The sequence below is a fragment of the Canis aureus genome, chromosome 9 (assembly GCF_053574225.1).
Source record: "Canis aureus isolate CA01 chromosome 9, VMU_Caureus_v.1.0, whole genome shotgun sequence".
NCBI lineage: Eukaryota > Metazoa > Chordata > Mammalia > Carnivora > Canidae > Canis > Canis aureus.
Window position 1 is genome coordinate 67,522,696 of NC_135619.1, and position 27,114 is coordinate 67,549,809.

At 52.0% G+C, this 27,114-nt stretch overlaps 1 protein-coding gene across 7 annotated transcripts in view; it reads right to left on the bottom strand.

Moving 5' to 3' along the window:
* CLMN (calmin) overlaps positions 1 to 19,790 on the bottom strand; it is a 106,189-nt gene extending 86,399 nt beyond the window's left edge. For 4 of the 7 annotated variants that reach the window (XR_013386802.1, XR_013386803.1, XM_077910472.1 and 1 more), the window contains exon 1: positions 19,656 to 19,787. Coding sequence is in view for 5 of the 7 variants with exons in the window: in XM_077910472.1 (XP_077766598.1) it covers positions 19,656 to 19,737 (82 nt within the window). In the remaining 2 variants the exon portion in view is untranslated. Of the gene's footprint in view, positions 1 to 19,655 lie in introns of all 7 variants that reach the window. The other 3 variants (XM_077910469.1, XM_077910468.1, XM_077910470.1) reach the window with 2 other exon arrangements.
* Between the last annotated feature and the right edge of the window lie 7,324 nt (positions 19,791 to 27,114).

The window sequence follows — 27,114 nt, forward strand, 5'->3', positions numbered from 1 at the left end:
CCCTGCTCTGGGCACTGCCGGGCTGGCTCCAGGCCAGGCCCTCAGAGGTAGCTCGGGCCCCCCAGCAAAGGCCTCCCGTCACAAGTCACAGCAGTGTGACAACGAAGTGACAAGAGCTGAGACGCAGTGTCAAGGGCAGAGGGAGGCTTCATCCCACACGGGGTGCCGGGGGGGTGGGGGTCTCCCCAGCAGCCCTGGATGAGACATGGCAAAGAAGAGTTAAAAACCAAGTCTCAAAGGGGTGACAAATGCAAGTGTGGAGATAGGAATTCATGAAAAAGACCAGAGGGATAAGAAATGGGTGGGAAATATCAGAAAGGGAGGCAGAACATGGAAGACTCCTAACTCTGGGAAACGAACCAGGGGTGGTGGAAGGGGGGGAGGGCAGGGGGTGGGGGTGACTGGGTGACGGGCACTGAGGGGGGCACTTGACGGGATGAGCACTGGGTATTATTCTGTATGTTGGCAAATTGAACACCAATAAAAAATAAATTTATTATTTTAAAAAATGAAAAAAAAAAAAAAAAGAAAAAGACCAGAGGGATGACCCAGAAGTCACAGTGGCAGAAGTGTGAGGGCGGGGACCCCACAAAGTGGTTAGATGACTTCTATAACCACATGAAAACAAACCCAGCAACTGCCACAGAGGAGTACCCCGGGGACAGCCGTGCCAACCGCCCCACCCTGTCATGCCAAGTGCTCCCCCCGCATTATCAGTAAGGCAGGCACTGCTGTCGTCCCCGCCCAGATGAGGGCACAGGCCAGGGAGGTCCGGGTGCTCACCCTGGAATCCACGGCTTCCACGGCCTACCAGGGCTCTGTTTTCAGGCAGAACTCTCTGAGGGCAGAGCTGAGCCCTCCCTCCCTCCTGCCCTGCTGTCTGTTCTACACCTGGCCCCTCATCACCACCACCAGCCAGCATGGCCCCACCAGTGTCGTGAATCACCAGTTTAATCCTCTGACCCCAGGGTCTCTAGATCTGAGCCCATGGAAGGGAAGAGACGGACCAGTGAGGGAGCCAAGGCCATTAGAGACTGGGTTACAGGTGGGTACTTAACCCATCTGCTCAGAGGCCTCTCTCTGACTTCTCGGGCGCCACGTACACAAAGTCAAATCTTTGCCTCCAACCTGCATCCCACGCCTGCGGGACACAGGACAGGTCAGGACCACCCTACCTGACCTGAGTGCACGGGCCGCTCAGCTGCCTCTGAACACTCGTCACCCACCGTCCATCATGAGGATGACACATGTCAGCTACAGAAGGCCCCTACCAAGTGTGGGGGCTTGCCCGATATCCTCTTATCTGAACTACCCCACGAGGAGGGCAAGATTCACTTCTATCTTATAGACGAGGCGTTCGAGACTGAATGGTGAGGGATGACTCGTCCAGGGTGGCAGGTGATGCTGAAACAGCATTTTGGTGATGGGGTCAGAGGTCAGGCAGGAGAGGAGGTCGCCCGGGGGAGTCTCAGGGACAATTCAGAAGGGGGCTTGGGACCCAAAGATACGGCACAGGAAGAGGAGAAACTCAGGCCCCAAGTTTGTAAATCAAAGCCCTAACAGGTCCTTAGAAGTCCTAGTCCAACCGACATCCGCTAAGTCAGAATAGGACACGAGCCACACAGGTTAGGTTGCAATTTCTAGGAGCCACGTTATAAAAAGGCGACACGGGTGAAATGCACTTTAACAAGGTACCTTATTTAACCGACTCTATCCCAAGTGTTCCTCATTCTGACACATAAGCAAAATTTAAAGACCATTAAGGAGATGTTTCACATCCTTTTTTTCCTCTCCGATCTTCAAATTTTGTGCACTCTTCACACTCCCAGCACATCTCCATCTGGACTAGACACAAGTGACCCAGAGCCACAGGGGCGTGGTGGCGACCACAGAGGACAGCACCCATCCAGGCGGTTGGTGTACAGTGCAGATACTGAGGCCAAAGGGGGGGACAGAATGAAGCCAGAGCCATGTGCTTGTAAACCGCATTGTAAACCGGTTTGGGTCAGGGGATTGGTGTGGCTCAGTGGAAAGAGCACAGGTTTTTGGAGCAAGAACTATCCAAAGCTGAATTCTGAACTATAACTAGCTGTATGACCGTGAACTTTGTACTGGACCTCCCTGGGCGGCAATACCCTATATAAAAAATGAGCACTTCCCCTACTCATACAGTTCACATGTAAATGGAACAGAAATACCCAACAGAGTTGTTTTTATTTTTTTTAAGATTTTTTTTTTTATTTATTCATGGGAGACACACAGAGAGGCAGAGACATAGGCAGAGGGAGAAGCAGGATCCCTGCAGAGAGCCCGATGTGGGACTCGATCCCAAGTCCCCGGGATCATGATCTGAGCCGAAGGCAGATGTTCAACCACTGAGCCACCCAGGCGTCCCCACCCAACAGAGTTCTTGGCATGTAGGTAATCAATATGGAGACATAATGGTGATCTAGGTGGTGAATATACTGCCATCAGCATCTACATTTTAATCCTCCCCAACAAAGAAAATGGCACTTGAACAGAGCAGCCCCTCCTGGCTAGGGGTGGAGGGTGCAGATCTGCCTGGGCTGGGACAAGGGCAAAAGAGGAAATGAGATGACATGGGAAGAGGAGAGGACACACACCCCTGGGGACTAGAACCTCAGTGCTTGCTGCACCCCAAAGCTCATAGAGGAATAAGACAAAGGCCACCCAGCTCTGTGGCCCAGCACCAATTAGTGTATTCTCAGTGGTGGGGGGCATGTCTTCGGAGCTGAGCCGATTTGAAAGGAAGTGAATCACAGACCTTTTGATCCCTCTGATAATGGCCCAAAGCCCCACTGGCCTCGCTGCATGGAAAAATCAGAGGCTCTACCTTCAACTCCAAAGATATGCCCATCTTCCCCTTTTCCATCTGGCCAATTCCCATTTATTCTTCTCATTTCATTTGAAAATGTCACCCAAAAGTCTTTCATGGCACCTATGGGGGGGCTCACTTGCTAGACACTCACACTAGCTCCCCATCACATCATTATCCTATCCCAATGGGACCATGCATGGGGACTAACTCCCTGGCACGGAACAGAGATAGGTCTGTATCTCCCTGGTGCCTGGGAAGGTCCTTGACCCCAAGGAGACACTCAGCATGTATCTGCTGGATGTCGTCCTTGCAGGAAGTTCACTCAGGAACCAGAAGGGCTCTGGTTGGTCTGACATGGAGAGAAAACAGGGAATATTCTAGAAAACAGAAATATAAGCTCCAGCTTCTGCATCTGATGCAATCATGTTCCATGGAATAATCCAAAAGGGTCATGCATTGTTGCGTCACCTTGCTGGATGCTTCCAACAGCTGGAGAGTACTTGGTTATAATGGACACAATTCACAGAATGACTATTACATCAACTATTGATTTTCCAAGAGCGGCAGAGCTGGAGCTTCATATCAAAGAGTCTTTTGAGTGAGGGGCACATGTAGTTACCACGACTCTTCTGTGTACACAAGAGGCGATGGCTCTGGAGGAGCATGGCTTCCCCCTTCATTTGCATACATGTCACCCTATTAGTCTCAAATGGATGGTTACCACTCCCAGGGAGAAATGTGGAGGGAGATTTTGATTGTCACCTGATTAGCATTTTGTGGGCTCACTCAAGGATGCTAAACCACCTGCAACATATGGAACGGCCCATCCAAGGAAGATCATCTTCCTCCAAAGACCAACAGCACCTCCCTACTACTCACTAGAGAAGGGGGGGGAAGGAGTTAGAAAGATCACTAGATTATTAACAAACACTCACAGACACTGCCCCACTCTGGGCCCCTTTCTCACCCAGGCTGCACCAGTCAGTCACCTTCCGAGCACTCCAGCACATTCCTGCCTCTGCACCTTGGCTCACGCCAACCTCCTCACTCACCTAGAAGGTCATCCCAGCTCATCTCCACCCACCCGTCCTAAATCCCCTCTCAATACAAGGTCCTACTACCTACACCTTTCTGGATGGCTCAACCCCAATCATCTCTCCCATCCCCAAAGGATGCCAGGCCTCCAACGAGACCACTCGCTTAATGTTTGTCTGTCAACTAGTGCCCTGAGGTCCTCGCAACATGATCCCAAGTACAGACACCAGATATGACCTTCAAAAATGGACTAAGTGATCGATCCATTCCCATCATTCAGTTGAATGCCTATCAAAATCTCCACCACCACACCAAAATAATAATAATGATGATGATGATGATGATGATGATAAAGATAATAATTCCTTGTTTAAAGAAACAAACACTTATTTAAAAGGACCTGATGAGCATTGGGCACTCGGCATTCATGACTTCACAGAATCCTCCAAACAACCCTTAGAGGGTGACACTATTATGAAAGTCACATTACAGATAGAAAGGATCAAAATTCCATAGGGACTCATAACCTGGCTAAAGTTCCACAGCCACAAAGCGAAGGAGCTAAAATTCAGGGTCATGCCTGGCTTCAAACATCTCTTCCCACTGTAGACCAGGCAGGCTCTGCTTTCTCTGGTCTTGTTCTTATTCATCAACTGTGTTTACTCAATCGGGGCTGCAGGATAGGAAAGCATCATTTCAGGGGGTCTGGAGGGTCATGTATTGATTCCACCTTTACTGGTTATCTCTGAGTTGCTTCCACAGTGCTCCTCCTCCTGGGTAATCCAACCCACTCAAAAATCTAGAAGATCAAGTACAGTCGGCCAGGCAGTGTCTGATGGGGAGGCTCAGGCAGGATAATCTTTAATCTTGCCGTGAAGAATAGCTTAACTTTCAAAACTTGGCACCAGCCAATTCTCCCCCAGGTAGCCTGTGGCTTTGGGCTTGGGATGTTTTTATGAAAGCAGGCAGGGCTCCAACATCAAACAATGTAGAGACCAAACAACCGTTCTTCCTTCACTGGTTGGTTTTCTCTCTTGAGGAGCCATTGTGCCCCGTGGGCAGCACAGGTGACAGCTTTGCATAACGCCCAACAGCAAGTGTATGATGACTAGCACGGGGTAGGAGAGCAGACAGTGAAAACCCCACCTGCCCAGCCGAGAGGAGCTTTTAGCCTGCCAGGTGGGGATTTGAGACCTGGGAACATCAGTGGCAAGTTCATCAGAGGTGGTCACTCTGTCCCTAGAGCTGCTCTCTAGAGCTTAAATATTCCAGACCCCCAAGCCTCAAGACTCCAGGTAACCAGAGTGTGCGGCCGAGAAAACAGCTACCAGGTGTGACCAAACCTCTCTTGCAATTTCCCTGATCTCCCTTGGTAACCAGGACTCAGCAGCAGTCTCTGGAAAACAGTCAAAATGGAAGGGAATGTAGCCAAGCAAGTGTCCTCACACTTTGAACATTCAAGGCCAGGTGAATGTGGCTCCTGCTGGCTTCCTCTCTGGCTGTTTGGAAGACCCTTTTGAGAGGCAAAGGATGGACTTCCTGCAAAAGAGGACTCGGGCTCCCACTCATGGCCTTCTAATTTCAGTCCATCTCAAAGTCCTACTAAAACCCAGAGTAAAGGAGTCTTGTTTGTGGTGTGCACTATGTATTTATTTAAAATATTAATCCACAAGGTTGGAGAGAACAGAAGGAGGGAAGACAGCAGCAAAATCCCAAAGGGTGGAGAGAGGAGAGACCTGTGGTCACCGATTGGCATCTCAAGAAATCCACCCCTTAATGTGGCAGTGAGGAAGGACAAAAACAGCTCAATTTACAACCCAGAAGTCCCAAAGGTTCAGGAATTAGTGGTGACAGGTATCTCTGGAAATGGGGTTGTGGTGGAGGATCGCAATGAGATAATGAGCCCCCTTAATCCCCTGCCCCATGTCTCCTTGCAGGTGATGGTCCCATCCTCCATCAGGCCTAAGACCAGAAGTTTGTTCTCTAAAAAGGATAAAACAGAATGTCTGAGTATGAATTGAGCTGACAATGGCACAGTAAGTGATTTTACACACTGGACACAGAGCCACTCCTTGTCTCTAGCCCCTCTTTCTTCTTCCAGCTTCCAGGGCCCCACCTTTCATCCCCAGCACCCTGGCCTGGATCCCCCAGACAAAAGACCGTAAGGCTGTCTCAGTCTGACCAGCCAGGAGGAAAGACCTAATGATCCTGACATAGGGGTTCTGTGATACAACCCAGCAGGGCACCCAGCAGAGAGGCACCCGGCCAAGAAGCCCTGCCCCCTGTGCTCCAAGCTTACAGTACACTTTTCAGTTCCCAACTCTTAAATATGAGAAAACAATCAAGGACTATGAGCCAGCTAAACAAAGAAGCCTCTAATGTGAAAGCTCCAGGCCAAACCAATCCACATACATAAAGAGAACGGCTGATGTAACACACACACACACACACACACACACACACACACACAGCACATCCAATGGCTCTACGCCCTTTGCTCCAGCAGCTCATGCCATCATCACAACTCTTGAGGCAGATCTCAATATTATTACTTTCATTTTACAGATGAGGTGTTTGAAGAACAACAAGGCTAAGTAACTTGCCCAAGCTCACAAAGCAAGTGAGTGGCAGAGCTGGGATTTGAACCAGGCCATTTGGCTCTGTGCTCTCAGCTACTGCCTTTCAAAGCACCACCTCAGCTGTCACTGTGCATCATTAATATGCCCAGTGTGTAAAAGGTACCACAGCCCTGAAATAAGACTTCTCCAAAGAATAAGAGCTCCTGCAAATAAAAAATGTAGTAGATTAAAATATACAATATAAAATAGATGAAATCGCCCAGAAAGTAGAACAAAAAGCAATGAGGATGGAAAATAGAAAATTAGAGAATTAGAGGATTAGTCAAAAAGAACCAATATCCAAGTAAAAGGAGTTCTAGAAGATTAGAGAAAACCATTAGCAGAAATCATGATTAAAAAAAAGAGAGAGAAAAAAAAAAGAGAGAGAGAGAGAGGATCCATGGATGGTTCAGCAATTTGGTGCCTGGTGCCTGCCTTCAGCCCAGGGCATGGTCCTGGGGTCCCAGGATCAAGTCCCGCATTGGGCTCCCTACATGGACCCTGCTTCTCCCTCTGCCTATGTCTCTGCCTCTGTGTGTGTGTGTGTCATGAATAAATAAATAAAATCTTTAAAAAAAAAAAAAGAAAATTTCTCAGAACAGGACATAGTTCCAGAAGGAAACGTCTTAATAAACGACCAGCATGGAGAGACCAGCAACCAGGCAGGCCACTCTGAAGTCTCAGGGCACTGGGAACAAAAATAGGATCCTATAAGTTTCCAGAGAGTATAAAACAGGTCATACAATACATAAAGAATGACTTCACACTTCTCAACTACAACCCTGAAAGCTAGAAGACAATGGAACAAGGCTTCCCATACTCCAAAGGAAAATGACTTCCAACCTTAAATTTGATACCCAGCTATCATAGCAATCAAGAATCAGAAGAGAACAAATTCATTTTCCCAAGGGCAAGTTCTCAGAAAATTGATCACTTAGGCAAGATGTACTCCTGGATTCAGGCGACTAAGCCAGAAGAATAAGACAGGAAATGGGAGATCAAGCTCAGGAGAGAGGTGAGAGAGGTCACAGGGGACAGTAACAGAGGGCCCAGGTGACAGCCAGGTCCCAGGTATGGAGAGTAATGAGTCCAGACTGGAGTAGACCTAAGGACCCTGATGTGCTCAAGAGGAGGAAACTGAGAAAATTTATCTGATGCAACCAAACAACTTGAAGGGCTATCCAGAACATGAGCAGAGTTTGGGGATGAATTAATAAGCCAATATGTCAATGACAGACACCTTCTAACTCCAAGGAAACCAAAAGTAGACCAGGAAGGGAAGAGTGATCGTAAGTTACCACAGGACTCAGCTCTGAATAGTGCTGACCTAGTCATAATGACGCAAACCTCAATTACTAACCTTACCAAAAATATGATGAAAACATATCAGGTAGTTGGAAGGATGGGAAAGAGCTGAAGTTAGAAGAAGAGGAGACTTATAGCCTTATCTTCCACAGTCAGAAATCAGACCCTTGAACCAAAACATCAAGACAAAGGAATATGCATGTTACTCAGAGACATGAAGGAAAAATACCAAAACCATCTGCTAAAAAAAATCAATAAGAGATTGGCCCTGGGAAAGGAGGCATTAAGGGAGAACCACTGTTTTTCATACAAGCCTTGGAAATCCATAGTTATGTATGATTCAGAAAAGGCAAAGGAAAAGGAAACATGTTGAAGAATGTGATGTCACTGAATATTCTAACAACCAAAAGAAGGTGGGATTTTCACTAAAAAGATGTTGCAAGGCTCAGAGATCTACATCTAGTCGACACTAAAGAGACTAAAACTAAAAACCCAGGTCTGCCAGAGCCTGGAATCTATACTTTTGAGTCTACATTCACATATCCAACAAACATACACTGAACACACCCTTAGCCTAGAACAAGAAGCAAGGCCCTGGGACACGGTGGTGGACAGGACAGGCCCCAGTGCCCAGCCCATTGAGCCTTCTGGTCCACCAGGCCAAACCAGCAGTCAACAAGCCATCACTGATAACAAATCCCAGTACAGCAGTGCTCCCCCAGGGAAAACGGTCTATCCGAAGGGTAGCTCTTGACTGATTCTGGCCACCTCCTCTGCTCGTCCATCACCAGTCCTGTGACATCATGGCATCTAGTTCCCCACATCCTCCTACAGGTAAGCCATTTCGTGGCACCCACCCACAATTCCGGGAACTTGACAGACCATCATCCAGGCCTGCCAACACTCTGCCACTGGTGCTGAAGGCCCTCAGCTTTGATTTGGAAGATATCACTTTTTGTTTTGTTTCTGATCAGTGTCAAGTTCAAAGGCCAGACCAGTTCTCCAAGGGAGAGTTCCACACAGTCCCTTGTGTACATAAAAGGAAAGTGAATACCTCGTACAGCCTGGCTCCCAACAAGTGCTGGGGGTCTGCAGGGCCAGGTAAGTCTCAGATGCCACAGTAGGACATGAAAGCTCATGCCTTAGTTCTGCTGACCTCCCCTGGGCCTCAATGTCTGCGTCTGTAGAGGGGATACAATGCTAACCTCAGGGGTTTACAGTAGAATTAAAGAATACAGTGAAGGTGACTGTGCCTTATAATCTGCCACTGCCCTTATCACAACCCATGATGAGAATGATAGGATGGTTTCCCACGGTTGCCTCCGGTCAGTTCCGCCATAAGGTTACAGGGATTTCATTTTGTCAACCTCTTAGAATGGGATCCCTGTCCCTACTCTTCTCAGCTCTGCCCCTGGGAATCACCAGTCGGGAATCATCTGTTAGGGATCTAGAATTGATCTTGTCGCAGTGCGAAGAACCTGGTAAGTACGTGACCATAAACAACTGAGTTGCTGAGTCCCCCTCCAATAAGGCTCACTACCCAAGGCTGGCTGGCTTCTTGTCCAACATCCTTCAGCCTGGTCCAGCTTTCTTCCTGGGTTACAAGTCAACTGCCTCCTCCGTAGCCAACTGGGCCTTGAGCCAGTGTTCACCAAGTCTCTTCCCTCCCCCAAACCTAAGTTTAATCAGTGCCTGCTCTTAACACCCCCTCCCCCCAACTTACTTCTGATTCCTGATTCTACCACTTGTTAGCTCATAGCTTGGCATCCTTGCTCAGCCCTAGCGTCTGGGGGACAGACAATAACACCCACATGGGGGTTGTTTGGAAGACATGTACAGTGTCTTCCAGCAAGTGGCCACCTCCCTTACATTTCCCATAATCACATCAATGCCCTTTAATCAATTAAGACAATCCTTGACTTGGGGGATCCCTGGGTGGCTCAGCAGTTTAGTGACTGCCTTCGGCCCAGGGCATGATCCTGGAGTCCTGGGATCGAGTGCCACATCAGGCTCCCTGCATGGAGCCTGCTTCTCCCTCTGCCTGTGTCTCGGCCTCTCTCTCTCTCTCTGTGTCTCTCATGAATAAATAAATAAAATCTTTAAAAAAAGAAAAGACAACCTTTGACTTAGTTGATTCTTACACAACCTGTACTCTCTGCTACACTCTTCACAGCAATGACACTCCAAGGTATCCTCTGTTACTCAAGTCAGGGCTTCACGAAGTCAGCCAGACAATGAAGGGGCCACCTTCAGCTACACTGCCTCCTTGGTTGTACCATGTTTCAGAAGTTACTGAAGCATCTGATTGCGTTTCATCTTTGTCTTATAAAAATAAGTAGAAACAGAAAAAAAAAGTCATTACCAGTGATTACTACTGGTTTCATAGACTTAATACCACGAAGATGATGGAGCCAGAGCATCTTAAGTCGGGAGGTGCCCTTCAACTAAGGAAGGAAGGGGGAAATTGCCAAAATAGTAGAAAACAATATGGCGGCCTTCAACCATGCTTCAACTGTGAGGCTTGATTAGAATTTTCTCTGGGAATTTAAGTTCCTCATAACTTATATGTCTAGCCTTGGACTTTTAACATTACAAAAAGTTGAGAATTGCCCATAAGGCAAGATCCTAAGGATGTTCTCTTGTTTTCTAAACAGACTTGAATATTTCATAAGAAGTAAAAGACTGTTTCAAGTGCCCGGGACTAGACCTGTTCTCGGTTAACAGCATTTCTAAAAAGGACACGAGGATTAGAAGGGAGGTGTTACAGCTGCCAGAACGTGTTAAATCCCAGGGTTTACCCAACAGGATTTGTACCTGGAGGCTGCTATGATGTCACCCTCTTCATGCCACAGCCCTCCCCACTGCCCAGGCCCCGGCACAGAGACAGGGCCCCGTGACATCGTCCCTGGGGTCATTCACAGCCCTGCCGGGATCTCAGATCACACCTGTGGCCTGTGGACTCCTGGGTGGAGCCCCTTCTCCTGTCTCCTGCTCTCTCGCCCTCTGCCAGGTAGCCTCCCCAAGCTCCACAGCCAAGTGGTGGCGGCCCTGTGCCCAGAGCCCTGGTCTCTGCACTCCTAGCCTGGCTCGATGCCACCATCTGGATGTCCACCAGGCTTGACAGGTGCTTGCAATTCGTGTGTTAGTCTTCTGTTATTGCTGTGACAAGTTACCACATATTTGGAGGCTTAAAACAACACAAATTTATTATCTTTCATTTCTGGGGGTCAGAAACCCTCGATGCATTTGACAGGTTTATAACTGAAGTTATCAGCAGGACTGTGTTCCTTCTAGAGACTCTCCCGGGAGAATCCATGACCTTCTCTTCTCCAGCTTCCAGAAGCCAACCGCACCTTTGAGCTCATGGTCCCTTCCAGCAAGGGCATCACTATGACCTCTGCTCCCAGTCACCTCTCCTCTCTCTCCCTCTCTCTCTGAGCCTCCTGCCTCCCTAAGGATGCTTGGGATGAACTGTACCCAGCTGGATAATCCGAGATAATCTCCCCATCTCAACACCTTTCACTTATTCACACCTGCAAAGTCCCTTTACCGAGTGAGGTAACATAACCCCAGGTCCTGGACATTAGGACATGGCCCTCTTTGAGGGTCCAGGGCTCATCCTCCAATAATTCAGCAAACAGTTCTGAAGACCTAGTCCATACGAGGGGCTCACAGGACAAAGATACATGCACTCCTCTCAGGGATCTGCACATGGGGGCTCCCGGAGTTCAGAGGAGATGGCTGGGATTTCTACCCAGGCAGGTGCAGGTAGGGCTCGGGAGGCTGCTCTAGGCGGGGTCGTGGTCATCCTCTGCAGGAGTCCTGCACACAAAGGCACAGGGTGAAGGGAGGAGGGGCCTGTGGTGCTGCAGTTGGGTCGGGTTCATTCCAGGAAGGACAGGAGAAATGAGGGAGCCAGAGCACACAGCACAGCTTCATCCTGAGGGCAGAGAGGCGTCTTGCTAGAAGATCAATACAGAGAAAGATCTCTGGGGTTGCAGGCATGAAACAGGATCAGAGGTGCTGGAGGCAAGAAAAGACTGGTCCCGGCAACCAAGGGGGAGGATGTTGGCCATAGCAGGCAAGAATGGAAAGGCGAAAGGAGAGAGCAGACCAGGACTGACGTGGAGGTGAGGGAGGGCGACCAGAGGGTGCCCCGGAAGGGCCACGCTCCTGCACCACCAAACTGGCAGGTTATCTCCATGCCCCCACCCCACCCGCCGCCCCAGTTCCCAGCTAGAAGGCCTCAGAACCCTGCTTTTTAAGTATGTCATACCATAGAGGATTAAAAATAGTTTAAAAGAGGAGAGGGATATAAATATCGCAAAGGTTCCTGCCTACATGGAGAGCCCCCCAGGAGAGGGAAGCAGGAGTGGGGCACGGCGTCACTGGAGCCCTTCCAATGAGACCTCCAGTCCTGCAAGACTGGACAAGTGACTCCAGGGCCTCTGCAAATTCCCTAGGTCCTCCCAGGCTTCTCCCCATCCTGGTCCTGGGGGGTCTGGGGTATCATCTCCTGAAAGCAGTGGATCTCAGTGCTCCAGAAGGCCAAGAAGGAAAATTATCAGATGCACAGGCCATTCCTGGGGCCCACTTTCCCGTACACCCCACACCCCAACCCTGGTCAGTGTGCGACCCAAGAGCCCATACCCTGCCTGCCACCATACACTCCCCTACTCCCTGGCTTCACACCACAGATACAGATTTGCCATTACAGCCTATTTCCTGTCCCCCCAGGACCCTCACCCTTAGTGATGGATTGGGCCTCCCCTCACTCCCAGACTCCTGCAGTGCCCACCCTGAGCACCCTTGATCCTAACATGCTTATCTCAGCCTCCCCATACTCATGTGTCTGCATCCTGGGGCCTCCTGGAGTGGCCCCTTCACCCCGTCATGCCGGCTCCCAGGATTTCAGGACGCAGCACCTGCAGTTTGGCTGGATGGCCAGGCTTCCCGGGGGCGAGTGTTTTTCTAAGGCAGGGCCAGAACCCACCATAGGTGTGCATCACCCCTCTGGAAACAAGGCTGGGCCTGTTACACGTGCAACAAGTGTCCCCTGCGAATGTCATCACGAGCATCTCCTCCTTGTCACGTGCTGAGTCTAGATTCAGAAGGAAGGCCCCCGCCACCCTACAGGAAGCCCTCTGGGTTCCCACATTCCACAGAGTAAATAACCAAATAGTAAATACTTTTGGCCTTGTGGGTACTTCTTTGTCACAACTACTCAACTGCCATCTTAGTACCAAAGCAGCTGAGGACAACATGCAAAAAATGAGCCCCACTGTGTTCTAATAAAACTTTATTCGCGACAACAGGCAGTGGGCCAGCTCTGGCCCGCAAACCGGAGTCGGCCAACCCCTGCTCTGACGGAAAACAATTCATGGAAGAAAAGGAGACAGACCAGTTGGGGGGCGGGGAGCCCCACCAAAGATTCTTTAAAGCCACGCTCATGATTTTTGGTGCTGCCTCTAATTCCTTCTATGACTGATGCAATCTACCACCGTAAAAAAGAAAAGAAAAGAAAAGAAAAAGAAAAAGACGCAAGGGAGGGGGTGGGAGAAATCAGAAGAGGTTTCTATGGGAACAGGGAGTTCACTTTTCATGGTTCAATCACTAAAAAGACAATTACTTTATTTCTCTCACTTCCCCTCTGAAGCAGGGCAGGCGTGACCTCCGGCTGCCTGGGCAGGACTGTGCCCAGTGGCTCAGCTGTTCTAGTCACAAATTAAATGCCAGAGTGTTCCACGGGTCAGGGAGGGCAGTTAATGTAATCTAGGCCTCCTCGGCAAAGGGCCGCTTCCTCAGAGCTCGGTCCGGTCAGGAGTTCGGCCTCTCCCACGATGCTGCGCGGCCGCAGGTGGCTCTGGGCTGCTGGGTCGGAGTCAAGGCCAACTGGGACCGTGGCTGCTAATAAGTAACCCTGCGGTGACACCTCTTCCTAGGTCAGCTGCCAGCTGACCAAGGGCCCCTCTCGGCCCTGACAAACCTGTTCGCTAGGACTCTCGTTGTACCTGGGCTCTGACCCCTCTGGTTGTACAAACTTGCACCGGGGGAGGCAGGATGCCCTAGTTTGCCCTGACTGTGGATGACGGGTCACTACACCCACCTGGGCACCTTCAACTCCACCCAGCTGGTCCAGAGCCGGTGTCCCCGGACCTCCTTGGGCTTTTCATCGAGACTGTACTTGATCAGCCACCAACAGCTCAGCCAGGAAGGTGCACCACTTACTGCGGTGTGCTCCTACAGCAGACTTATCAACTGCAACCTTTTCTACAGGGGACCCTTAATGGGGCAGTGGGGAGTCTCTAGTGCTTGACAGAAGAATCCAGGAGCATGACCAGCTGTGCTCAGTGCTGCCCAAGGCTGCATGCCGGCTGCCCAAGTGGCCAGGGACTGACACTTAGGTGCCTCCACGTGGGCACATGCCATCCAGGCCATGCCACTCTTCACGCTACCTTCCAAGGGGCCCATCTGAGCCTGAGCGTCCAGCGCTCTGATTTTGCTGTGACAATACTAAGGCACAGCCAGGGAAAGAGATGTCCCAGGAGCCCACAGCAAGTTAGCAACAAAGCCAGGACCCAGGCCCAGGGCGTCAGCCTCCAGGTCCTGGCTATGGCTCCCCCAGATGCACAAAAGGCTCCAACCAGAAAGGCCCCTGGAGAAGAATCCATGCCCCAGGTTATGGGTGGAGCCGGGACTGGAACATGGTCGTTGGGGGGCAAAATCCAGAGCTAACTCAAAGCCTGTAGCCTAACTCCGGCAGAGAGCCCAGAAAAAAATGCTCTACGTAAGGATTTATCCTTTAGAACCAAGTATACAGACCTGGGCTGTGGCCCTCAAGGACAGCAAGTTCCTACAGGACAGGAAGCCTCTGCGTTCGATTTTCTTTGACTTCATTCAGAAACCTCCAGCACACAGGCTGTGCCCTCTGGGAGCTGGGGGAGGTGGAAGCAGGAATGGTTCCTCCTTGATGCTGGGTAACCCGGGGCCATCTGTGATCCCTCTGTTGTATCCCCAGGTGGTCTATAGGTATGGGGATGAGAGCCAGGAGGGGAGGGTGCTGGAGGCTGGGAGCAAGTAGGTAGGTGTCAGAGAGAAGGCTGGCTGGCATCTCAACCCAGACCACAGAGGATCTCACAGGCCGGGCTAAGGGGCTTGGCCTTGATCCCGTGAGCCGGTGCAGCCCAGCATTTTTCACATGGCGACGTCCATGGTCTATGATACTATTATCCTGGGATGGACCCGGTTGCCGCCCTCCACCCAGAGCTGGGTCAGGGAGCCCTCCTGAAGGGATTAGCAAGGGCATGTGTGGGGTGACTGAGTGATGGGGAGATTGGAAGAAGTGACGTAAGACCCAGAGCCATAAAGAGGTCACCAGAGAGTCCAGGCAAGCATGGGGAGGGCCTGCTCCGGACCTGAGCCAATGGAATCAGGGGAGGTGGGGGTGGACAACACCGTGAGGGCTGATCTTTTTAACCACACACGCACTGCCCTGGCCGGAGCCTGCCATTAGGATTTCAGTGCAGTCACATTTTTCTGCTCAGCCCTCAAGGCCTGACTCCGACACCCCTCCTCTGACCAGCCTGCTCTGCCCCCAGCCAGGCGGCTTACCGGCTCCTCCCTGGGCACCCATCACATGTGATTCCCAGAGCTAGTGCCACAGGACACGTGGGCTCGGCCTGACCCGGGTTCACATCCCAGATCCGCTGGGAAGCCCATGACCTCAAGTCACCTGACCTCTCCACTTCCGAAGCCAGCACCCACCTCAAAGGCTGGTGGAAAACCTCAGGGGGGCAGTTAGAGCCGTGCCTGGTGCACAGGCTTCTCGGTCAGGTGAAGCGCTTCCACCTCTATCTGGCAGTTGATTCCAAGCACCCCAAATCACAGTTCCCGTTCTGCCAACCCCAGGCGCTGTGGCTTCGCAGCTCCTTCTGGCTGAGGCAGGGGTGTGGACACAGCTCAGGGAGTAGCAGCCAGCAGGGCCATGCTGGCCCCCCCAGAACAGCAGAGGGGACCGCCTCCCGTCTGCCAGGGCCTACCCAACTCCATCCATCCACCTCCGGCTCTGGGTATCGGGTCTTAGCTGCGCTGCTCTGAAGCAGTGAGGTCAAGGTGCACGACATCAGATGGAAGAGGTGCCAGAGCAACAGGGGACCCCCAGGAGCCGAACATCTGAGCCCCTGTCTGGCTGCACACTCCTTTAAGGCAGGAATCAGAACCAACTGCCCTCCTTGTTGTCTGCATATGTTTGTTAAACAGAACAGGAAAGTACCACAAGGGACGCCTGGGTGGCTCAGTGGTTGAGCATCTGCCTTCAGCTCAGATCATGACCCCGGGGTCCTGGGATTGAGTCCTGCATCAGCTCTCCGCAGGAAGCCTGCTTCTCCCTCTGCCTGTGTCTCTGCCTCTCTCTGTGTGTCTCTCAGGAATAAATAAATAAATAGTCTTTTTAAAAGGGGCGGGGGGGAGAAAGCAGACATGATAGCCTCATCATGGGAAGGGCACCAGAGCCCTTGGGACCCACAGTCGGGCCGAGAACCACGGCACAGAACCGTTAACCGACTGCTGCTAGGCTCAGTTCTACCCCACAAAGCTCCAAGGAAGTAGGGCCCCCAGGGGGAGGCTGCCAACATCCGGCAACTCTGTTGTCTCCTCTCCGAAAAGGTCAACAGCTTGGGTGGATCACCTCCATTTCCTTGGAAGGGACCCCATGAGGGACCCCGTGCTCTCCAGCAGCGAGCCTTTCATTTGCAAACGCTTCTATGAGCCAGCAAAGTGAATGTATCACTGAGGGCTTCATCTGCCCACGTGTCAAGCTGAGTGACAGGCCTCCTGGGAGAGACCATGCTTTCTGCCGAGCTCGCCCCAGTCTCCAAAGACAGGCCAGGAAGTCTTCGTCCCAGCGTTCCGTGGGGGATGACCTGGTGACATCACAAGCATACCTGCCTGGACTCCGGAACCCCCACAGTTCAGGGCCATGAATAAAGGCTTCGATGAGCAAATGAGCAGAGGCCAACATACCTCCAAGTCAACTTGGAAACCGAGGTAGGGAGAAAGATGTAAGCGTGCAGGTATGCTACTGAACCGTTCTTCCTGGAAATGCAGTGTCCTCAAGACTGACATTGTGGGGCAAGCACCTGGTCCCAGGACCACAAGAGTGAAAGGTGTGTGAAAAGAATAGGACTGCCTGACTGTAGTAACAGCAGCCACCACCTGCAGATGGACGCTGGGCATCCTCCTTGGCCCCTGTGATTGCAGATTCAGGAAATCCCACCATACCCAACCTCCCATCACCACGACAACTGTTGACCACCTGTGCTCTAAGCAAGCACACGTCTTAATTAAAAAAAACAACCCTTCTTCCTGGACTCCTCCTGCCTCCCTTGACTACCACCCACTCAGGAGTTTGGAGGAACAAGACTCCCGCCCCGCCTGTGGCCCCAGCAATACCAACCAGCTGGTTTGGGCAGATGCTCAAAGCACAGCGAGCGGCGCCTTCTGGACTCAGTCCTTTGGTTGGGACTTCCTGAGTAGCACGGAGATATGGAGGGAAGAGTAAGCACCCAGGCAAAAGACAGGGAAGCCAAAGGAAAGCGGAGAGAAGACGGATTCCTGCCCCTACCTCCTCCCCCTCTCCTAGTTTCTCCTCAGCAAAGCTGGGCATGGCAGCAAAGCCACAGGCTGGCACCTACACGGTGCAAATGCTCCCCTACACTGCAGGGACGAACAGCCTCACAAGAGCCCCGAACTGCAAACAACCCAACTGTCCCCCACCAATGAGCAGACCAACAGAGAGGGTTGCACCCGTAGGCAGAACTGTCTTCGCAGCAACAAGGAACCGCGTGTCGCCTGGGTCCAGGGCTGCGAGATGCACATGCTGACCACCAGGGAGCTGTTTCAAGTAGTGAAAACGCTCCAAAAGTGGATTGTTGGGATTTTTGTCCAACTCTGTGGACGGGCTAAAAATTACTGAACTGTGACCTTAAATCAGGTGAATTCTATGACATCTAGATCATACCTTAATGAAGCCATCTACAAAGGTACATGCTCAAATGGTAACTGGCATCGCCTAAAAGCGAGGCCAGTTCACTGGGAGCTGAGAGGAGAGCCCATTCAGTGAACACCCTACCCAGCCTTCAGGACCCATCCCAAACTGTCCCCATTTAGTGAAGCCTTCTCTCAGAGTTCCAGCTGCAACTGCTCATATGGCTGAGCCTCCCTTCAGAGAAGTCAATCCCCTCTACACTGGGAGCGGAGCTTAGAGGAATGCAGGGAGTTGATGCACTAAGAATTGGTTAGCATGTGTTTATTAACCACCCACTGATTGCCACACACACACACACACACACACACCCAGGACAGCCCAAACCGCATGCCATCTCAGCAAGGGATACTAATTCCCACCCCCAAATAGGATGTCAATTCTGGGGCAGCAGGATCCGGACAGGAGGCTTACTATCAAAAGGGATCATCTGCCACATCTCCAGCCTGATCCTCCTCCTTTGACACAAATCACAGCCAAAGGAGATCAGGGGAGCCCAGAGCAAATGCAGTTTCCAGCGTCCACTGCACTGGGCCCCCCCCCCACCCCCACTTCAGGTCACCTCTGTTTGCAACTGTCCTAGCAGAGCTCAGGGGTGGGAGCAGGTCCATAGGACTCCCAGGAAACATTCTATCAGGTATAATGTTTAAAGCTGATTGCCTGGCCACCCCCCCCCACCCACACACACTGCCCCACTCCACCCTGCAGGCTGGGGATCCCCACCCTCCAGCAGTAAAGGCAGGCACCCAGGAGGGGGGCACCCACAGCCCCTTCTCCTCTCTGCCCGGGTCTCCCAGCATCCTGTGCAGCGCCCCCAACCTTGGAATCTCTAGAAACCCAAGCCTGCCCAGGAAACCGCGAAAGAAACTTCTCCCGCCGGGCCAGCCAGGTCCGAGCGCCTGCAGACAGGCCGGAAGTGGAAGTCCGTCAAGTTCTACAAAGCCCACGTCTGAGAAAGGCAGAGGCTGGAAATACACCTCGGGGAGAGGCGGCTGGCTTTGGGGCGGCGGGCTGGGTGGATCCGAGGGCGACCCGGGTGACTCTCTCCCTTTAAACGCGGCTGTGCTTTCCAAGTTTCCACAAAGAATAAACTCTTGAAAGGTCAGCACGCCCCGCGTGTGGCGGGAGCCACCCCAGCCCTTGTTTCTCTTTCTCCCTTTCTTTCACCTTTGGGTCCAGGTGGCCGCGCCCCCCCCCCCGGGGCCCCCCGTGGAGCCGCAGGCCCGGGCAGGGGTCGCTCCCTGCAGCCTGGTTGGCCCCGGGCTGGGAGCCCAGCACCCCCCGCCCCCCGATGCGCGCCCCCGGGTCGCCCCAGGTCGCAGCCCACCCCAGCAGGCGCCGCCCCCTGCGTCCACTCCCCCAGCCTCAGGGGTCCTTGGGAGGTGTGCAAGCTCACGCGCGCACACACACACACACACACACACGCGCGCGCGCACGCAGTGGCACTTTCTCCTCCGTCCCCGACCTGGGCCACTGGTCCCCAAGAGCCCACACGTTCAAACTTGGCCAAACTCGCAGCAGCGGCTGCAGGGGAGTCGCGACGTCCCCCCACGCACCCCAAGAAAACGGGCCCCCACCCCGCACTCGCACGTGCGCCGGCCCCCCCCGGGCGACCTCCGGGCGGCAGTGTCAGCCCCCCCAGGCCCCCAGGCCCCCAGGCCCCCCCGCCCCGAGGGCGAGCCAGCCGGGTCAGGCCGGGCCGGGAGCTCGGGTCGGGGTCGGGGTCGGGGTCGGGGTCGGGGTCGGGGTGGGGGGTCGGGGCTCCGGGGCCCCCAGCCGGCGGCCCTCCCCGGGGCGGGGGCGCGGGGGCGCGTACCTTGCAGGTTCTGGACGCGGATGTCGCTGATCTGGCCGATGAGCTCCTCGCGCTGGAACCAGTCCCACTCGTGCGCAGCCATGAAGCGCGGCGGCGGCCCGGGGCGGGCGGCGGGCGGCGGGCGGCGGGCGGAGAGCCGGGCGGGCGAGGGCGCGGGCGCGGGCGCGGGCGAGGGCGCCGCGGAGCCGGAGCGGCGGGCGGGCGGGCGGGCGGGGCGCGCGGGGCGGGGCGGGGCGGGCGGCGGTGCGGGGCGCCCGGCTGGCGCTCACTCCCCCATCCGGGGGCGGGGGCGGGGGCGGGGGCGGGGGCCCCGGGGGGCGAGGGGCGGGGCGGGGCCGGCGGGGGACGGAGGCCGGGCTCCCGCAGGTTTCTTTTTTTTTTTTTATTCCCCCCCCCCGGGGTGTTTGTTGGGTCGCCACCGGGCGCTGATGATGCGCGGGGTCCCGGCCCCCCCAGATTGTGATCTCAGGGGGCGGTGGGCGGGGCGGCGCGCACCCCTGGCCGGGACCACCCCCCCTGCTGTCTGGCCTCGGGTCCCCTCCCTCCGCACGATCCCGAGGGGAGCGAGGCCAGGCGCCCCCGCGGGCACCCGGGGAGTAGGGGCGAGCGATGGCAGAGATGGACGTAGGGGGAGTCCCCCTCGTCCACCTCCAGACTGGGGACAGCCGTCGTGAGAAGGACTTCCTTCCTGAGTCTGAATATTGGGAACCTTTTCCCTGGGGATCCCGTGGGGAGATGACCCCCCCAGATTCTGGGAAGGAAGGAAGGAAGGAAGGAGGGAGGGAGGGAGGGAGGGAGGAAGGGAGGAGCCCGCGCCCCTACCTCCACCCGGTTCAGTCCCCTGAAGCTCCCAGGTGACCCTCTCTGAGGCTTTACTGAAAAGGAGTAGGGGCCTTCCCGGGAGGGGTTTCTTCACTGTTTCTATTAACTCTTGAGAGTTCCAGGGTCTTGTCTTGTTTGGGGCTTGTGAGTCCTACTGAAGGCAAACTTTTTTTTTTTTTAAGATTTATTTATTCATTTATGATAGACATAGAGAGAGAGAGAGAGGCAGAGACACAGGCAGAGGGAGAAGCAGGCTCCATGCCAGGAACCCGACACGAGACTCGATCCCGGGACTCCAGGATCGCGCCCTGGGCCAAAGGCAGGCGCTAAACCTCTGAGCCACCCAGGGATCCCCAGCAGGCAAACTTCTTAACTGGTTTCACAAACACTGGAAAAAAAAAAGTGAGGTCCTGGAATCTTGGAATTTACTTTACCCAAGGCTGAAGAGTGAGTTAGGGGCATGAGGTCCAAGCCCCTAGCTCAGGGCTTTGAGCCTTTCCTAAGTGCTGGGACAGGGGTACGTGCACACACACACACACACACACAGAAGGCCTTATATATGGGGTGTTCCAAGAGGGAAAAAAATGGTGGGCAGGGCTTCCTGAGCATTTAAAGATAGATTGTGGGGGATCCCTGGGTGGCTCAGCAGTTTAGCGCCTGCCTTTGGCCCAGGGCCCAATCCCGGAGACCCGGGATCGAGTCCCACATTAGGCTCCCGGCATGGAGCCTGCTTCTCCCTCTGCCTGTGTCTCTGCCTCTCTCTCTCTGTGTGTGTCTATCATGAATAAATAAATAAATCTTTAAAAAAATAATAAAAATAAATATAGGTTGTGTTCATCCCTGTTCATGCTACTGAACTACTAGAAACCCAGATGGATGGGCTACTTCCTCATACCTATGCAGCCCCCGCAGGTAAACAGACCCTGTGGTCTGGAGGCAGGGCCATCAGGTGAGCGAACCTACCCTCAGACACTACCCAAGAAACAAAATCATACAGAAGTGACTTCCAGAACAGAGAAAATCCACTGGGGTAGGTAGCTGGGATGGGGAAGGGGGTCTAGGGAGTCTTCCCTGGAAGACTGACCTTGGAGCTGAACCCAGAGGATGAAGGGAGCCACCACTGGCCAAGCAACCGGAGCCGGGGCAGTGGACACAGGCCCCCCCCAGTGGCTTCCTGTGTGCTGCCCATTTCTAGGTGCTGGGACACCATCAGGGACAGGACCTCACAGCCCAGTGAGTTGACCATATCTGTGGGGCAGTTTAACCAGAGGATGAACAGGAATATAACGTCAAGGTGCGAAGCTCTGGATTGCTTTTTCTTTCTTCATGTTCTGTTTGTCGTGTTTCTCACCAGGAGCATAGATTTTTCTAATCAAGCAGAAAACCAATAAGCTCTCCTTGAACCTCTCAAGACCCGTTCCAACCTCTCCTCATCTATGGGTCTAGACACCCAGTGGAGGCCAGTGGAGCCAGTGGGTAGCTCAGAGGTGCCTGGGCCCATGCCCCGGGGCTGGAGGCAGCAGCTGCCTTCTCCTTCACTGGGTCTTCATTTCACACTCCAGGGAGCAGAGTCTGCTTCTGTGTCCTACAGAGCTGGGTGCTAGTAGCCAGGCATCACTTAATTTTGCCCCATCTGCTAGCCATCTCCTGTTTTTACACTTCAATTTATTTTCCATAATTGCTATGGAGAGGGGAGTGAGGCTGAAAATCATTTTCTTTACGAAGCAAAGAGTCAAGAGAATCAGCCTTCCTGTCCATCAAGAGTCGGGGCTCAGGGAGCAGGAGGCTTTAAACAATGAGGTGCCGGTGTCAGCTGCAGGGATGGCCTCTTTTTCACGATACAAAGATGACTGTCCTGTGCATGGAAGGCTGCATGGTTTGAGGAGCATTGTGTAGGCAGTAACAACTCCCTGGCAGAGAGGGGCCACGATCACCACTAATTGAGCATCAGCTGTGTACTGGATGCTGCTGCAGAGAAATTCTTTGTACCAGCGGATAGAGAATTTTAGGGGATTTTCAGGATGGAGTAGGACCCCGAGCTGACCCTAAACACAAGGCTGGCCCCTACCAGGTACTCGAATATTCAGAGCTAATGTGCATCACCCCTCTTTCCTTCATTCTCTCTGGACTCTGGCCCTCCCTGACTGGTCCCTGTGCCACCGCCTTGCCCATTAATCCTGGTTTTATGCTCTTCTACCCAGGATGTGGAGTTATAGGTTCTGGCCACACCCCAGTCACCTCGAGGCCTTTGCTCACTCTGTTCCCTTTGAAATGCCCTTCCCCTTCCCTATTCTCTGCACTTCCCCTTTACCTAGCACACCACTGCTAACTCTTGTTCACCTCAAGAGAACCTCCTCCAAAGCCCCTAAGCCCAGCTGAGTGCCCATCTTATACGATTCAGTACAGGCTTATGATATCCCATGAACCCCTATCTTAACACATTACATTATAATTATGTTTACTTGATGGTTTCTGCACACAAGCAGAAGTACTCGAGAACAAGGATGTCTCATTAATTTCTCTCCCTGAGCACTTAGCACAGTGCCTGGCACAGAAAGAGGTTTCGATATTGAGCGGATGGAGGAATGAAAGGCTCATTATACACCTGAACTCACAAAGCAAGGACCAAATGACAAATAGCTGATCCCAGGTCACCGGGCCTGGGAAAACTTCTGGAAAGGCAGACCAAAAAATGTTTGCATACCGGCAACGGGCAAAGCAGATGCTGCTGGGCCCCAGGCAAGTACCACACTGTGCCTTCCTTGGGTGGATACAGCCTCCTGGGTCTGGAAGTCCAGCTGGGAGGGAAGGGCATGTGACTTCCATGGGGGTTTAGGCTATTTGCCTTCTTGCCTGAATTAACAGTACTACTTTTCTTTCGCACTTTTATTTTTTGGGAAGGAAAAGTACTCTGCCTGAAGGCTTGGCTTCCCGGGAGTTTCCAGAAATGAATTTTCTAGAAATTGCCCAATTCCACTAGAATCTGTGCCATTGTTTAAAACTGACTTCTGCCAAGGGAAAGGACATGGAGTCAGAGAATCTCAAAAAAAAAAAATCCCTGGATAAGACCTCAGAGATCAAGTCCAACATCTCTCCTATGTAAGGATTTCTAAAACATCTGGCCCAGTGATCTTCCTGCCTCTGTTTATGGGGATGAATGACTTCAGGCAGATGATCTGGACAGAAGGTTTCCATGTCCACATCATCCCAGGCCCACTTTGGGAAAGGATAAGAACTAAGATAGCCTCAGTGTACCTCCCACCCCTTGCAGGAGAAGGGAATGATGAGGGCTCCAGCCAGGAGGAGGCTGTCTTCTCTGGTCATTGTCACGATCCCTTATATGTCCATGGCACTTGAGGTCTGGCCAGCTTATCTTCGGCCAGTGCTCAGTTGGACTTCACAATAACCTCATGAGGCCAATAAAGCAGGGTGATTTTTAGGTGGGGCTTAATGCTCAGGTACCTGTCCAAGGTCAAAGAGTAAGGCAAAAGTAGACTTTGAACTGTACTTCTCACTGCCTGCCCACATCCATCCCAAGCACGCCTGGACTTACACTATGGACCAAACACTGAGCAACTTGGTATCAGACGTATGTACCTGTGTATTGTCATGTTCACACGATATTTTTTAAAAGACTTAATCATCAGTGTATACAAACTGTTGGGGGGGGGGGTGCCTGGATGGTTCAGTGGTTGAGCATCTGCCTTTGGTTCAGGTCATGATCCTGGGGTCCCGGGATCAAGTCCTGCACTGAGCTTCCCGCAGGGAGCCTCCTTCTCCCTCTGCCTGCGTCTCTGCCTCTCTCTCTGTCTCTCATGAATAAGTAAATAAAATCTTAAAAAAAAAAAAAAAAGTTGGGGATTTCAATTAAGTCCAACTAAGAGGCTGTAGTGGATCCTAGCTAAATTCACCAATGACAATTCTTCAAAAGGACCAAGAATACTTCCTAGGCAAGGGGTCTGCATTATGATGTCACAAGATGCACTGTAGCGTGAACACCCCCAGGCTCGTGTATTCACTTAACTAGCATTGGTTGAGTATCCTACCCGTGGCCTGGCCCTGCGCTGGGACCCAACGGTGGGCAAAAGCCAGAATCTGCCTACGAGGAGGGGGTCCCTGCTCAGGGCTTTGGGTATTGTCATAAGAGGATCCTTTGGAGGAGTAAAATGGGTCAGACTGTCCCTTTCATCGTGGTGTAGAGAGGGTCAGAGGTGTCAGTCTCAGACAGGTGTGAGGTGGTGGCGGACCACACCAGCTGTTTGGATGGTGAAAATGACAGCACCTGTGACTGGCACAGACTATTGCAGTGCCTGTCCGTGCGCTGGACATGTAGGAGGTGCTCAGGAAGGGGTAGTGGGTTGTGGGTTGTGTAAATAAACAAATTATACTGAAAACTTCACCAAGCAGTAGTTCCTAAAACTTTCTGAGCCCTTGGCTCCCCAAAAGAGGGTCTCCTCTGGGTCTTAGGAATGCCAGATGTTTACCTGTCTGCCGATTTTTTTTCCTGATAAGTATTTCCCCCTGATTGCTACCTGCCCCCAGGAATCCTGCAGGACATGATGCAAAGGCTGGTAGCAGAGAGAGATGCTGAGACACGGAAGGAATCGGGCTCAAGCAAAAAGGAGGGAAGATACATGGGGCAGTGGACAGTGGGTAGACAGTAATGGTCTGAGCTGTGTGACTTCAGGCAAGTTCTTAACCTCTCTGGGCCTCTCTGCTTTCATCTGTGAGATGGGGCCCAGAGTCCCTACCTGGCAGGCTTGCTGTGAGATCCAACATAGGCATATAGAAAAGAGATGCTTCAGTTAAGATTCTTCAGTAAGATTCAGATTCATTGCTAAATAAAATGAACCACACTCAGAAGAAAAATTACCCCTAGAACTTGGGAGATTACCTATAATGTAAAATATTAATGTGTTCTCTGGGATTTTATTAGTTTTCTTGGTATGTGTAGGTGTTGATGGGTGGTTAAAAAAAAAAATCTGCTTCCCTAAGTAGATAGCACCGGATGTCCCAATTTCCACAAATAAAACCCTTCATTTCTTCCAGGTTTGAATAGTCAAAGGCTGCTTCCCTGGAGACAGTGCTGCTAATTTTTTTTTCAGGCATTAGAACACTAAGGACAGTAGATTTTTCAGTTAAGCAAATGGAACTTGTGAGATGTTAGCAAAGTAAAGATGTGGGGTTATGGACAGAGCCAAAACACCCTATATTGTTGTTGCAATAACCCTCCAGAAATATATATAATTTTTTAACATTTTGGAATCAAAAGCAAACTTTGTTGATGATAATAACAAAGAAGGGGGATTTAAAAGCCAAAACTTGGGGATCCCTGGGTGGCTCAGCGGTTTCGCGCCTGCCTTTGGCCCCAGGCGCGATCCTGGAGTCCTGGGATCGAGTCTCACGTCGGGCTCCTGGCATGGAGCCTGCTTCTCCCTCTGCCTGTGTCTCTGCCTCTCTCTCTCTCTCTCTCTCTATGTCTATCATAAATAAATAAAAATAAATCTTTAAAAAAATTAAAAAAAAACAAAAGCCAAAACTTGGTGCAAATAAAATCCCTGGGCCAGCCCCTCAAGCCTATGTTCTCAGACCAGCTAGTGGATCTCAACAAAGTTATTGTGCATCTCTTCTCTGCCCTGCAGTTAACAGCTGTGGAGAGCTGGCTACCTGCCAACGGTTGTGTCAAGTGCTCTGCATCATCTCATTTAATCCAACTACCTTTTTAAGGAGGTACTATTATCCTCTTTATGGTTGGAAACTGAGGATAAAAGAAATTCAGTAATATCTCCAAGGCCACACAGCTCGCAGGTTAACAGAGAAGGGACTTGACCCCAAATATTTTGCAGAAACCAAGTCTGACCTTTCTGCTCCATGTCAGCAACCACCGACCTTTTGGAACTAACCCAGGCCACCAAGTGGAACCGTTCATCTTAGAGATTCACAGGTATTTCCACTGCCAAGCCCTGTGCATCTCAAATGGTGACTCATCTTGTAAAGAACCCTCAGAGTGGCTTGGCTGGAACAGTACATATTTCATACTATACAAATGGATTTGAGCATGCAGATTCCAAAGGAGAAAGGGCAAACGTCTTTATCCATGCCAGCAACAAGTCCTGTCCGGTTTAGGTGATCTCCCCGAATTCATGCTTGTAGTTAGTGTCAGATGTTGACTTTCCTGTCTACAGTGCTCTGCAGGGTCTCACTTCTCCCTAGAACACCCTCTGCCCCGTGCTATCCACCTGTTCCTTTCACTTCCTCAAAAGAATTGCTCTATATGCAAGTTTCGTGGCCCAGCAATTCCATTGCTGGTCTATACTGAGCACAAATGCTCTCAGATTCCTTCAAAATACATGTTAAAAAGCATTCATAGCGGCTTTACTCTTAGTAGCTAAAATAACCCAAGTGCTGACCAGGAGGAGAGCGGATAAATCATAAAATTCATCAAGGAAGATGAAAGAACAACACGGTTGGGTCTCAGAACCATGGTGTGGAGCAGAAGAAGCCAGGCATTGCAGGATGTATCCTATGGGATTCCACGGTAAAAAGTTCAAGAACAATCTATGGAGTTCCAAACAACTCCTCTCTGTGGTGATAGAAGGTCAGGGTAGTGGTCAGCCTGGGAGGGAGGTGGTCCTGG